At 29.4% G+C, this 15749-nt stretch overlaps 1 protein-coding gene across 1 annotated transcript; it reads left to right on the forward strand.

Moving 5' to 3' along the window:
* Positions 1-3205: 3205 nt before the first annotated feature.
* LOC115712208 (protein CROWDED NUCLEI 4) lies at positions 3206-9486 on the forward strand. Its single transcript, XM_030640457.2, has 8 exons — positions 3206-3876; positions 4860-5069; positions 5174-5427; positions 5585-5855; positions 5977-6060; positions 6268-8132; positions 8254-8455; positions 9031-9486. Exons 1-8 carry the CDS (start codon positions 3667-3669, stop codon positions 9070-9072), a joined length of 3138 nt encoding a protein of 1045 aa, XP_030496317.2. The 5' UTR covers positions 3206-3666; the 3' UTR covers positions 9073-9486.
* The last annotated feature ends 6263 nt before the right edge of the window (positions 9487-15749 follow it).

Consider the following 15749-nt stretch of genomic DNA (forward strand, 5'->3'; position numbering starts at 1 on the left):
TTTTAGACCTAGTATTTTTTGGACCGGATTGGATCCATCTAATATTTTAGGTCCAGTATGCATTGGATTGGATTGGATCCATCCAATCTAAGAAAAAGAGTAAAATTTTAATGTTAATTTTCATATATACATATAGATATGACGTATAACAATATAAAATCTAATTACTCATCCAAACTAAATGAAAATACAAACTAGTTCGATTGGATGTTGGATGTATTGGATTATTAGACACCCCATCCACCATCCGATCCGATCTGTTAGAATTTGGGATAAGGTGAATGGGGTTCCATCTCAAAACCAATTGGCAATGGGAGGAGTAGCCCATTCCTCTTATCTATTCTATTATCTTTCCACACATTGGCAATGTGGGACTCTCTAACATCCCCCCTCAAGATGGTAGCTATTTTACTTGCTCACCATCTTGGACAACTCGATCATAAGCGACTCTTTTTTTAGCTCACTATCCCTGATCACAAGTGACTCTTTTTTGCTCTACTTTTCGGATCGGTATTTTTGGATTTTTGGTGGCTCTTTTTTATTTTGGCTCACTATATTCCCGAATCACAAGTGGCTTTTTTTGACTTTGGCTCTTGGATCAATTTTTTTGGATTTTTGGTGGCTCTTTTTTTTTTTTAGCTCTACTTCGATCGGTTTATTTTTTGGGGTTGGATAGTCGCTAGAGATTTGTTTTTATTTGTTTTGCTCTGATACCATGTTAGAATTTGGGATAAGGTGAATGGGGTTCCATCTCAAAACCAATTGGCAATGGGAGGAGTAGCCCATTCCTCTTATCTATTCTATTATCTTTCCACACATTGACAATGTGAGACTCTCTAACACGATCCAATTGGATATTTAAAAATAACATCTAATCCGATCCGATCACAATTGGATATCTAATGTTTGACAGTCGGTTGTAATTAGATCGGTCGATTCTTATTGAATTGAATCGATTTATGCACATCCCTAAAGTCTAAAAATAACCTTATTTAGAATACTATTAATATTATGATTAAGTTGCTGAATTCTAATTTTAAAGAGATGGTTGTTATTTTTATTCCAAATTTTAAGGGAAGAAATACAATGATCTTGCTTAGAAATATACTATGCAAATTATATAAAAAATTTGTCTTTGAATTAGGAATATCTTTTTTTTTGTTTCCAATTTTTATTCTTAGCAACTCATATGTCTATAGCCAAATATTAAGAATTTTTCATCTTTTGTAGGAAATTTGTCTTCTCTAGTCACGCGACGACTCATTAGAAATTATCACATTAAATTTATTAAGTATATTTTTAATTCATTTTAAAATTAAATATATTAATTAGTGGGGACAAAGCTTGTAACTTAAGCACATAATAGATTCTCAAAAACATTTTGTTTTGGTGGTAGTGTATTTTAGTGTATAAATTGTATATATTTATTTTGAAAATATATTTACTTTTTAATTATTTTTTTTTTTTGAAAAATGAGTTTCTTTTGCAATTGGTAGTTATTTATTTTAATTTATAATTAAGTATCAATTCTTGCTTATTATCATATTTTTAATAAGCTAGTGAGAGTACTCGTGCTACGCACGTGAGGTACTTTTAATTTTTCAAAAATAATTATTTTAAAACGAGACATATTACTTATTAAAATAATAAAACTGAAATATACTGAAATAAACCTAAGAATATCAAATTAGGCAAAATACTCCAAATTGTACATAAAATTAAAACGAATCTTCATAAAAAATTAAGATTAAAATAAAAAATTAAGATAACTTAATTTAATTTTTATATGTTAAAATTTAAACTATATGTATAAAGTACTGCAAGAAAAATACATGAATATTTCATCTCATTATTAATTTTAAAAAATCAAAATTACAAAATGTATTAATTTAAAAATATCAGTACATTTATCACTTATAAATGGGGTTTTTTTTTTTTTTTTAAATAAAATGAAGAAGAAAAACACATATAATTAATGAACTTTGAATATACATTGAATTCTACCAATATTTCAAAAAAAAAAAGACAATAATTTAACTTTTATATGTAAAAGTTTAAACTATATTACAAAATACTCTAAGAAAAATATATAAATTAGTTCATTAAATTATTAATTTTTTTTAAAAAAAGAATCAAAATTATAAAATAATAATTTAAAAATATCAATACTATTCATCACTTATTAAATATATGTATCTCTATAAAAAAATAGAACTCTAATCTATGTCTATTGTCATTTTTTATATAATTAAATTATATTTGAAAAATTATAATTATTCTTGCCATTAAATAAAAGGATATAATAGTAATTAACAAAAAAATGAGTAACTTTTTTGTAATTTACTTTGAAATATAAATGGGGTTTTTTTTTTTTTTTAAATAAAATGAAAAATTATAAAATAATAATTTAAAAATATCAATACTATTCATCACTTATTAAATATATGTATCTCTATAAAAAAATAGAACTCTAATCTATGTCTATTGTCATTTTTTATATAATTAAATTATATTTGAAAAATTATAATTATTCTTGCCATTAAATAAAAGGATATAATAGTAATTAACAAAAAAATGAGTAACTTTTTTGTAATTTACTTTGAAATATAAATGGGGTTTTTTTTTTTTTTTTAAATAAAATGAAGAAGAAAAACACATATAATTAATGAACTTTGAATATACATTGAATTCTACCAATATTTCAAAAAAAAAAAGACAATAATTTAACTTTTATATGTAAAAGTTTAAACTATATTACAAAATACTCTAAGAAAAATATATAAATTAGTTCATTAAATTATTAATTTTTTTAAAAAAAAGAATCAAAATTATAAAATAATAATTTAAAAATATCAATACTATTCATCACTTATTAAATATATGTATCTCTATAAAAAATAGAACTCTAATCTATGTCTATTGTCATTTTTTATATAATTAAATTATATTTGAAAAATTATAATTATTCTTGCCATTAAATAAAAGGATATAATAGTAATTAACAAAAAAATGAGTAACTTTTTTGTAATTTAATTTGAAAAGCCCAAAACACATTTGAAAAGCCCAAAACACATTCTCTCTTTTATAGAGTTATAGATTATAGATATTTCTTATGTAATAATAATAAATATTAGATGGGACATAAAAATAAATAAATAAAAAGGTGGTTTATATACATGGTGATGTGGATGGTTGACTATGTTCCAGAAGAAAGTGGTGTGAGATGTACTCTTCTTCGTGACCTTGCTGTATCATAAACCTAATTATCTTAAATTAATTAAAAGTTTAAATTCGATTTCAGGCGGTTAAATCAAAATTAAAAAAGTGTTTTGGACTCAAGAAAACGACGTCGTATCTTGTTGTCCATATAAAAGCCACCCTGGATAGTAATGGTCTCCTCCTTGTCGTATGGAATACAATACCAAAACTCACTCTCTTTTCAACTCAGTTCAAACAGTAAAAGAGATTGTCAGCGCAAAGCAGCCAAAAGCTAGAGAGAGAGAGAGAGAGAGAGAGAGAGAGAGAGTAAAGAGTAAAGAGAAAGAAAAGAGCTTGAAAATTTGGGGTTGATCAACATTCGAGGAGCACCGAATCAAAGAGAAAGAATCGGTGAGAGAAAGAAAAGAATCTAGGGTTTTTGGGTCGACGATCGGAGGCGGCCGTGAAATGGCGACTCCGCAGTCAGAACGGCTACTGATGACTCCGAATTCAGCTAGGCCTCTTTCAATAACACCTGGCTCTAGGGTTTTGCAGCAGAGCCCTCTGGGTGATGAAACCATTTGGAAGCGTCTCAAAGAAGCTGGTTTTGATGAGGAATCTATAAGACGCAGGGACAAAGCTGCTCTCATAGGCTATATTGCTAAGCTAGAAGCTGAGGTGTTTTTTTTTTTTTTTACCAAATATGAAGCTATTTTTTTTTCTTCGGAATTTTTATTTTTGGTGGTCGAAGAATGTAGTTGATTTAGGAATTTTATTTTTTGAATGGCAAATAAATGTAGGGAAAAAATTAGTATGCTATACTATATTGTTTGTTAAGAGTTGAAAATTTAAACTCAGGTTGTTCGCTAGCCCCAATCCATTTTCTTTTATTTCTTTGATCTTGAGGATAACAAACGGTTCTTCTAAGAGTTTGATTAGCATTACGTGTCCATTTCGATAAATTTTTGTAAATGTTGAAATCAGTACGTGTTGTTGGGTTTAATATCTCAATTTAGATTAGTGTAACTGTACCGGGGATTATCCATGGTTCGATACCATATCCTATTTATTTTGCTATGTACTTTATTAAGTATTTATGCTTTATTTAGGTATTTTTGTATGCATATTTGGAAGTACCTAAGAGTATATGTAACTATGTATTTTTTTGTATTTATACAGGTAGCACCTTTTCTTTTAACCACATTTAAATATCTATAAGGCATTGCAGTTTCTCTTTGGAACACATGTATGATGTACCAAAAATCATGGAAAACAATTAAGTTTATTACTTATTTTTCAATTAGCATCATTTTAGGTTTCGTTTACTGTATAGTCAAGTTCGTTTTTTTTTATTTCCTTCTTTCTTTGCTTGGGTGTGCAGATGTCTTTGGCTTATGTGTTAAATAAATTCCAAAAGTGAAATGATTTTTCTTGACCTTAATTAATATGTTCATGGCTTGTGTGCGATAATAAACAATATTTTTTTCTATGTTTTTGGAAATTAAGAGAAATATAGGCACATATGCATCTTTATGCCTATTTCTTTTGCTTACAATATTATTATCAGTCTATTATTCGATGTTCTGTAATCATAAAGTGATTGAGATGTACATGGATTTATGTTTAAATCTTTAATTATGATTTTACCTCATCGAATGTAGATTTTTGACCACCAATATCAAATGGGTCTTCTTATATTGGAAAAGAAAGAATTGTCTTCCAACTATGAACAAATTAAAGCCTCTGCTGAAACAGCTGAAATATTGTCTAAGCGAGATCAAGCTTCACACATGTCCGCATTAGCTGAGGCACGAAAGCGAGAGGATAAACTCAAGAAAGCAATAGGAGTAAAGGAAGAGTGCATAACAAGTGTAAGCTTTTTTGTCATTTTTTTAAGCGTTGATTTGCATAGTTGCATTGTTAATCATATCTGTTAGTTCTGTACATAATGCTATATATATGTGAATGTTGGTAGATTGAAAAGGCATTGCATGAAATGCGTGCTGAATCTGCGGAAACAAAAGTTGCGGCTGAGTGCAAATTAGCTGAAGCAAAGAGGATGATGGAAGATGCTCATAGTAAATTTACTGATGCCGAGGCAAAGCTGCAAGCAGCAGAGTCTTTACAGCTAGAAGCTAGTCGATACCGCAGTGTTGCTGAAAGAAAACTGCAGGAAGTTGAAGCCCGTGAAGATGACCTTAGGAGGCGTATTGAAACATTCAAATTAGAGTATGGATTTCATTCTTTTTGTTTAAGTTTTTCTTCCTTGATTTATTAATATCATATATTATTATTACTTGAATCGCCCACCATTGTTTTCATTTATCTTTCAATTTGGAAGTATTTTAATTTATTCATTTATTTTTTATTTCCTTCCATATAACAGTTGTGATGAAAAAGAAAGGGGAATCAGTCTTGAGAGGCTCTCTTTATGTGAAAGGAAAAAGTCTCTTCAGCAAGAACAAGATAGATTGTTTGAAGCACAAACTTTGTTAAGTCAGAGAGAAGATTATATTTTCAGTCGATCTGAGAAGCTAGATCAACTTGAGAAAGAGTTAGAGAACACAAAAAGAGATATAAAGGAGCAGCGTAGAGCCTTAATTAATGAGAAATCAAACTTAGAACTAACTGAAGTTTCCTTAAAGAAAAGAGAAGAGGTTCATTTACTCTTTATTCTTTTAATTTTTATTAGTGTTTATTGTAGGGTTACAAATTTATTTGTATTACATTTTGAGCTTTCCAAGAATATCAATGGAACATATTTTTGACTGTTTTCAGGCTCTAAGCAAGCGGCAAGCTTTGTTAAGTAATAGAGAGCAAGAGTTAACTCTTTTACAGGAAAAACTTGCGAGCAAAGAATCTGTGAGTTTGCTATTTTCCTCATGCTTTAACCTTAAGATTTAGAACCATTCAGGTTATCAACATATATACTTCCTGCATTAACCTATCATTTATTACCATTGAATGAGGGGAGTTGGGTAAGGTGGGGGAAGAGGAAGAGTTAAACTACTATTATTACTTCATCACCTGTCAATTAGCATTAAATTGATTATCTAATGGATTTTGCAGAATGAAATTCAAAAGGTTATTGCGAGCCATGAAGTTGATTTAAGAGCAAGAAAGTCTGCTTTTGATGCTGAGCTGGAGATCAAATGCAAAATAGTTGAAGATGAACTTGAGGCAAAAAGGCGTGCTTGGGAGTTGAGGGAGGTAGATCTTAATCAGCGTGAGGACCTTGTCCGAGAAAGGGAACATGACTTGGAAGTGCAGTCAAGGACATTGGTGGATAGGGAGAAAGAGGTTGCAGAGATGTCAAAATGTCTTGATGAGAAAGAAAAAAGCTTGTCTGTTGAAGAGAAGGAGGTTGAGTTGAGCAAACTTCTTTTACAAAGAGAAAGAGAAGAGATTATCAAGATGAAGTTAGAGCTGAACAACTCTTTGAATTCACTTGAAGACAGAAAGAAACAACTTGATTGTGCCAAGGAAAAGTTTGAGAATCTGAAAACGGAAACAAGTGAACTATCAACTCTAGAGACGAACCTAAAGGAAGAAATAGATTCAATCCGTGCTCAGAAACTAGAACTAATGGCTGAAGCAGATAAGTTGACTGCAGAGAAGGCAAAGTTTGAAGCAGAGTGGGAATTAATTGATGAGAAGAGAGAAGAACTACGGAAGGAAGCTGAGCGAGTGGCTGAAGAGAGAATGACCTTGTCCAAGTTTATTAAGGAGGAACGTGATAATCTCAGGCATGAGAAGGATGAAATGAGGGATCAATGCAAACGTGATGTAGAGTCACTTTGTCGTGAGCGAGAGGATTTCATGAATAAGATGGTACTTGAGCGATCTGAATGGTACAACAAGATGCAGCAAGAACGTGCAGATTTCTTACTTGACATTGAGATGCGACGGAGGGACTTGGAGAACTGTATCGATAAGAAGCATGAAGAATTAGAAAGTTCTTTGAGAGAGAAAGAGATGGTCTTTGAGTTGGAAAAGAAGAATGAACTTCAGCATGTTAACTCTCTCAAGGATAAAGTGGCGAAAGAGTTGGAACACGTTGCCTTAGAAATGAAAAGGCTTGAAGCAGAAAGAATAGAGATAAATTTGGAACGGGAACAAAGGAACCAGGAATGGACTGAGCTAAATAATGCTATTGATGAACTTAAGGTGCAAAGGGAAAAATTGAAAAACCAGAGGGAGATGTTGCATGTTGACAGAGAAGAGATTCAGGCTCAAATTGAAGAGTTGAAGAAACTAGAGAGTATTAAAGCTGCCCTGGATAATATGGCCATGCTTGAGATGCAACGATCTGATTCAATATCCAATCGCAAAAGACTTTCTCGAAAGAAAAAACTAAGGCAGTCAACAGTTGCTCAAGATGGTGATATCAAATTTCAAAATGAAAATAATATTGCTAACCATAGCAATGGATCTGATTCACCATCTAGTTTTAAATTAGATGTATTTTCTCCATCTAGGTCTGCTCGGTTCTCATGGATCAAAAAATGCTCTGATTTGATTTTCAGGCAGTCCTCTTCTGAGAAGCCTTCTTTGAAGTATGATGAGAGTGCCTTGATTTCTCACTATAAAGATGGCAGGTCTATGAGAAAAGAAAAGACCCAGAGTATTGTCAACGAAAGGCAATTGCATGGATATTCTTTTGGAGAACCTAAGGAGATAGTTGAAGTGCCTGCAGTAGGTGAGATTGCTGAAGGTATCAATGATTCTGAAGCTGAACTTAGTGAAGCTGTTGTTGAAAAGTGTGACCCCATGATTGCTCACCAAGATTTGCAGCCAAGGAGGAAACGAAGAGCTAACAAATCTTCTGACAATAATTTTGATCTACCAGTTGAGAAAAGAAGGCAAAATACTAAGAAAAGGAAGCAACAATATGATGGCGATGAAATTCCATCCAAACAAATCACTATGAAGAGGTAAAAATAATTCATTTGAATTTAAATTCTTGTATTTTTCAAAAGAATATTTCAGTTTGAATACTAGTCAGTTTTATGGTGGGTTTGTCACAGTATTTATATTTATATTTTTCTGGTGTAGTGCTACATCAGAGCAGCAAACGTTTAAACAAACTTGTGAAGGTGCTGAGGAGACAACTGTATTAATTGTAGATAAAATCATTAATGTTTCTGAAGTGACTTGTGAAATTGTTGAAGCTGATCGTATCCATGAGGACAAATTAGAGCTCCATAAGTTTGTTGAAGAATCTAACCAGGATTTTCCCTCAGACAATGGAAAACAGGTAATCTAAGATGAATGCATGTCATTATCTTTTTATTCACATAGTATCACTGCAATGTGATTCATGCTATATATACTTTCTTTCATTCTGTTCTTCAGTATATTATTAGACCCATAATCAGGACCAATATCACTATATACATCATCTCTTAAGTTTGAAACAGTTCATTTACAGCTTATGGGATTTTTTGCTTGGAATCTGCTTTCTCTATTTTCTTCTCATCTCTCCCTTTTATTCAAAATAAATTGTTATTAAAAAATATAATGCTGATTGAGCCATTGAAGTAAATAGTGTGAGTGAAATGCTGGGTTATAACTTAGGAATTTCCTTGTACAAAGCGTTTTCTTGTTTCCCTGCTGATACTTTTTTTTATCTTCTCATCTCTCTATTATCTTCTCATCTCTCCCTTTTATTCAATATAAATTGTTTTTTATATTGCTATCCTATATTAAAAATATAATGCTTATTGAGCCATTAGAGTATATAGTGAGTGAAATGCAGGGTATAGCTTAGGAATTTCCTTGTTTCCTTGCTGATACTTGTTCTAGAACTAATCGATTGTGTTTTATTTGCAGCCCCAGGAAGAAGATATCCCAGAACAATGTACAAAAGCTTAGTGAGCATATGGTATAGACAAATCAATGAAGTCTTAAGAGGCGTATATTGCTTGAACTTGTGAAAATTATGGAAAAAGAAAGTTATATTACTACAAATACTTTCTGGTTTGCATTTCTTTTGCCGAGAAAAAGCAATAATTGAGAAAATTTTAGCTTGTTAGTGTTAGTGAGATATATTATATATATTCTTTTAGTGCTACAAAGTTGACTGGTAGTGTGTTGGAGTGAAGCTAACTTTGTATATTGACTTGGTTGGTGAGTGTGTTTTGGGGAGTTTGATATGTTGTATATGCGTGGTTCTTTTAGTCTTTGTGTTTGTAAGTGGTGTTTTTCTCTTTACAAGGAGCAGACATAGAGTTTGGGATCTTCTTTTCTTTTTTTATCTTAATGATGAGGGTGTGGTGCCTTATTTGATTTGGCCTTTTTGCTTGTTCTTGCGCGTGTTTGCAACAATTGACATTAACAATTACACTGTAAAAACCATTGCATTGACATGGGTGACTCATAAATTATATCATTCATGTTAAACCATTGAGAACATACCACTAATCTTCATCTTTACTGGCATTTACAACTTACAAGCGACTGCTTATTTCTCGTGTCGGTTAATTTTTTGTTTTTAAAAATATTCTCTGCCCTATTTAGGATTTGACAAACAAAATGGGGTTTTATTGATGAATGCAAAATTGATTATGTTTTTTTACCATCTCCAACATGAAAACATTTCCCAAAAAAAAAAAAAAAATCTTCTACATGTAAAGGATGCCAATGTACGGTCGGTCAGCTCAGGAGGCCTTATTTAACAAGAATTGAAGTTACCTCATAAACCCAACCTTTGTGATAAAAGAGCAAGAAGTAGATCTAGTTGCTCAACTCAACTCCAAATAAGTAAAACAAGTAAGTTGAATCATGATGATTACGCTGAGTAAGCTCCTATTTAATTTGACACTCTTCCCCAAAAGTTTGGATCTTGACAAGAGAATGATTTATTACATTTTTTGAATGACAAGATATTCAGATACTTTTTTCTCTAATTTTATTTAAGAATTTGATCATCTCTATTTCTTTCTTCTCCATTTTTTCTAAAATAAATTTTTTAATTAAACAAATTCTATGTTAATTTAAATTTACACTAATTTTATTGGGTTGTTAGTAACCATTCATTAAATCTAACACACGAAACAAATGTGATTAATAAATTACAAAATGTTTTTTATTTTTAGAACAAATTTTAATTATTCAATAAATTAAAATTTAGACAAATCAACTACAATCCATTTCTTTAGATTTAATAGAGTTTTTTTCATACAAAATTGTTGATTTTTGTTTTGTTTTTTTTCTTTTTTTTCATAAATCAAGCTCACTTGGTAGCTTAAGTGCAATGCTTTGAATTACTTATTGTTTTTACTGTTGTTGTGATAAATTTAACACGCAAATATACGTATCATTTACAAGTATTAATAATGAAAGTAAAGTATTATTCCCATAAAGACTGTAACTAGGTATCAATCAATTAAATTCTTGTTTCTATTTGGTAATCAAATAGATAGATTTTGAAACTAAATAAACTAAACAAAAATCAAATAAAACAAACAAATAAAAGAGGTTTAACAATGGATATAAATTTAGGGATATGATTTCAATTGTATTGACTGCCCAATTATTAAAACTTATTAACCGTTCTTCTTCCTCTTATATGATGACAAATTATAAATTAACCTAAACTCACATCTATGAGATAGTACAACAAACAATTGGCATTAAGCAATAATCTAAAAACCATATAAGCTATGTGAATACTTTCGTTTCACATCAAAACCTATGTTTATTTATTTAGAGTATTCCTAACATTCACTTTTCAGATTTCAATTAACTAATATTAACTCATGAAAATAATGTCAGACAATATCCATCAAAATCTAAATTGGGATTTTAGCTCATAATCAAATTCATAATCAAATTAAACGTCAACATCAACATAGAAAATAAAAGAGAATGAGAAAGAAACTAGTTTGGGATTGTCACGGATCGTCAACCTCTCGCTCCAATCTTCTTCTTCTTCTTTTCTAGGATTTTGTTTCTGCCTCCTTTGGCTCTCTTTTTATTTTTTAAACCCTCTTTTGCTTTAAAAAAAGAATTTTCAGCCAAAACACGCGAAAAAGATAAAAAAATCTCGTCTTTCTTCGATGACAGCGCGACGATGCTAATAATGGGCGTCGCGGCGCCTGGAGCAACTTCAACACTCCATTTTCCCTTTGTAAGACCCCGTTGTGGCGCCTTGGAGGTGCAATTAGTGTCGCAATGCTAGTTTTGGGCACTGCGGCACTTGACACTTTTCTACTTCGACCTCTCTCAGTAAAATGCACATAACTTTTGCATACAAAGTCTAAATGAGCTGATTCAAGATGCATTTAAAATCTGAGAAAGAGCTCTAAAACTTTTATTTTTTGATATTTTCTAAAATATGAACAAAACGTGGTTGAATTTCTACTTGAAGTTTCGGCTATATTTTTCTTCCAAAGTTCTCTATGTTATAAATTACCGTATTTTCAATATTTGACCAATTTTCACATTATGAGTGTCAAAAATTTGAAATCAAAGAAAATAAGCGTAATTCTATTTCAAAAACTAGTCTATTTCAAAGGGAAATTTGATTTTCTATACTTAAAAAATTAATTTTTTTTTATACTAATACATTTTACACTACAAAAAATATGACATTTTTTTCAAAACCCCAAAAGTACCCCCCTCATAACTCAAACACTCTCTCTCTTCCTCTCACTGAAAACGAATGAAAAAAAAAAAGGCCCAGGTCCGATGGTCGGACCATGGGGTCCGATGGGGTCCGACCATCGGACCGCTCTCTCTCTTCCTCTCTTTGAAAACGAATGAAAAAAAAAAAAAAGCAGTACTTGTTTCACTCCTTCAGCCGGCACCAGAAGCTTTTGAACTTGATGACCTCATTTTAATATCAGAAGGGAAAGTTGTGTACCATGGCCCTCGTGATCACGTTCTTGAATTTTTTGAGGATTGTGGGTTAAAGTGTCCAGAAAGGAAAGGAGTAGTTGATTTTTTCCAAGAGGCCAGCACTACAATCATATAATTTTTATATTTTATATCTAAAATCTGATTTTATAGTCTGTAAATAACATACATATTTAACCCTTGTACAGGTAATCTCCAAGAAAGATCAAGAGCAATACTGGCACTCCACGGAGAAAGCAATACTGTAATCGAATGGAAAAAAAAAAAGGCAGTGGTCCGATGGTCGGACCATAGGTCCGACCAATATCGGACCCATGGTCCGACCATCGACCACCGCCTTTTTTTTTTTTTTTTTTTTTTTTCATTCCTTTTCAGAGAGAGGAATAGAGAGAGTGGTCCGATGGTCGGACCATGGGGTCCGATGGGTCTGATTGGTCGGACCCCATGGTCTGACCATCGCACCTGGGCTTTTTTTTTTTTTTTTTTTTTTCATTCGTTTTCAGAGAGAGGAAGAGAGAGAGTGTTTGAGTTATGAGGGGGTATTTTTGGGGTTTTGAAAGAAGTGTCATATTTTTTGTAGTGTAAAATGTATTAGTTTTTAAAAAAAAAATTTAAGTTTTGTAAATATAGAAAATCAGATTTCCCATTTCAAAAACTAGTATTTAAGAAGAAAATAGATACTAAAAATACTCTAAACATTAGGCTAAAAATAGCTTAACAACGGTATATCATGTAATTTCTACCTAAAAAGAATTATTAATTCTATATGAAAAAGGGACAATACCATTCAATTGATAAAAAGAAAATGAATGATAAAAGACGAAGATAAGTTAAAGTGATAAAAGTAGTTTCAAAATAAGAGTTCTTTCTGTTTGTCACTTTTAGCACCAAACTTATAAACAATTGGTATGTTTGGTGACAAAAAATTAAATAAGTTTATAATTTAAATAAAAATATTAAAGGACACTCATGGTGTTTAGCACTCTTTAAAGTATAATATTGTTATTAGTGCAATTCAATATCATGTCCTACTTATTTTATTTTAATAAATATTATAAAAAATTACTAACTAATTATAAAGTGACACTTCAGTGCTATGCACCACGAGTGCCTCTCACGGTCTCACCTACCCAAAACCTCAACCCTACCTACAAAACATGAGGGAAAATTAAAATAAGTTTGACTAAAAATTACTCTCTAATTTGCATTTAAAACTTGAGCAACCCTTTAAATTTAGTCGGACCTATTTTAAATCAATATGACTTGGGTGAGTTCTTTTTTTTTTACCACATAGATATAGGTGTTTGCAATGATGCAAAAGTGTAAGGTCACACATCATTACTCAATAAAAATAAAAATGAAAGACTCAAAAGTAGGTGAAATTTATATCAAGTTTAGAACTTTTAGTTCTTAGAGCACCTCTAACGACACACTAAATTTGGTATTACATTATCATCAAATTTGGTGTCAAAAAATATTTCAACTCCAACCATAATACAAAAAATTACACTAAAAAAATATTCTTTATTATTATATTAATTTTCTTATAAAATAATAATAAAAAAATATCATATTAATTAACAAAAATCACCACAATTGTTATATTTAACTAATAATTTTTGGCAAGTTAAATTCTTCCAAATTTTTTAAAGTTTTGTAGAATGTCTTAAATAACTATAATGTACACGATTATATAAAAAATGACTAAAAATATGTTAGGTGCCGAAACAAATAGGAGTACACTTTTAGAAAAATATATTAAAGAATTTTCTAAAATAAATTTTTAATTTTATAAATATAATAATATGAATTTTAACTAAATATATATATAAATGCCGTAACTAAATATATATGCCGTGCGCTGTAGAAAAAATTTGATAATGGTGCAAAGTTTGGTGTGTCCTTGGAGCATTAATCACACTAATAATGCTGTTGAATTTAATATACCTAATTGAATTTAATTTGTACAATTTAATCAAATCCAATCAAATTCGTAATAAAGTATAAATTCGTACTTACGCGGATTGAAAAATAAAAAATTAGTATATTTAGATATTGATTAACATGTAAAAGTAATCGATTAAATTAAATCTATACATATCTATATTTTTTTTAAAAAATAATATATACACATTTAATATTTTAATGTAAAAAAATAATAATTTAAAATTTTAATATATATAATATAAATATATTTTAAAATTTTATAAATTAAATGTATAGCTCATTTTTTTATAATTAAAATTGAATCTTATCTAAAATAAAATTAAACATTTGTTTTACATTTTTTTTTCTTTTAAATTTGTTATAAGTAACTAATAAAAAATAATCGATCCAATCCACATTTTTATGAATTGAATTTGAATTATTACGAGCATAATTAGATTAGATGATTACCCTTACTCTATCCTATCTTCCATTTATTCCATTTGTATTTTGTACCTACATATACATAGTTCAAAGAATATAGTAAATTCAATACGTAATCAGAATAAGTGTTTTCTATCTTCTTCCATCTTGATTCTAACATTGAAAATCGAGGATCCTGCCAATAAATATTATAATATTAAATTTATCTTTGCTTATTATTGAAAAAAAAAGAAGAAATCCATTAAAATATTTTGTAATTAATAATAACTTTTTTTTTTTTTCGTTTTGTTTTAAAATAGGTAGAATCACTTGTTGCCTATTATTATCCAATCATTACAGGGAAAGAAGTTCCAAATATTCAGATAGATACCAACTTTTTAATTATTCTTATCCAATATATATATTTATATACTTTATTTATTTATTCCAAATCATGTTTACGTAATACTGCACTCCATGAATAGATATACTTGCCACTTTGGCTATAAAACTCAAAAATCAAAACGACTCTCTATTTGAACGGAATCTCCCTAAACTAGTAATATTTTAAGGCAATTATATTAAAACAAAATTATTTCAAGACAAATAGAAACGAGAGGGGCATTTGACACTTGACCCTTAAAAAAATCCAAAAAATATGTATGTATAATTTAAGGAAAATTTTATTTATACTCTATTTTTTTTAAATACTCTATTTTAATAATTTTATTTTATATAAAATTTATATCTTTAATTATACTATTTTTTTTTAAAAACTTTTTTTCTTTCAATTTATATTCTTAAAAAATAAACCAATCAAACAAAAATAAATTATATTTTTAATATTACGAAAAAAATTAAAATAAAAAATTATATAACACATATATACATGAGTTAGAAAATTATATTCTATTAACATAAATCGCAACTAAAATCCGCATAGTAACCCATATAGAAACCACCGGAACAATCTAAACTGTAAATTTAAAAAAAAAATTAAAAAATAGTATATGAGGTAATTCTTCTTATTTTTATTCTATTTAAAAACGTTATATATAATTTACAAACAATTCAATATTTACATAAAATGTTAAAAAGTTCTCTTAAAAAATTGCAAGAAAGAAGTAGAAAAAAAAATAGAACATGTTTAAAAGTTAAATATTTAAGAGTAAATACTATTTTGGACCATGTATTTTGCAAAAGTTATTAATTGGACCCTTTGTTTTGTTAAATAATAAAATGAACCCTATATTTTCTGAAATAGTAAAAATAAGACTGAGCTCAATTTTTAAAAATTTTATTTTTTCATATAACTAACCTTAAGACAATTTTTAATACGAACA

The sequence above is a fragment of the Cannabis sativa genome, chromosome 4 (genome assembly GCF_029168945.1).
Source record: "Cannabis sativa cultivar Pink pepper isolate KNU-18-1 chromosome 4, ASM2916894v1, whole genome shotgun sequence".
Classification (NCBI taxonomy): domain Eukaryota; kingdom Viridiplantae; phylum Streptophyta; class Magnoliopsida; order Rosales; family Cannabaceae; genus Cannabis; species Cannabis sativa.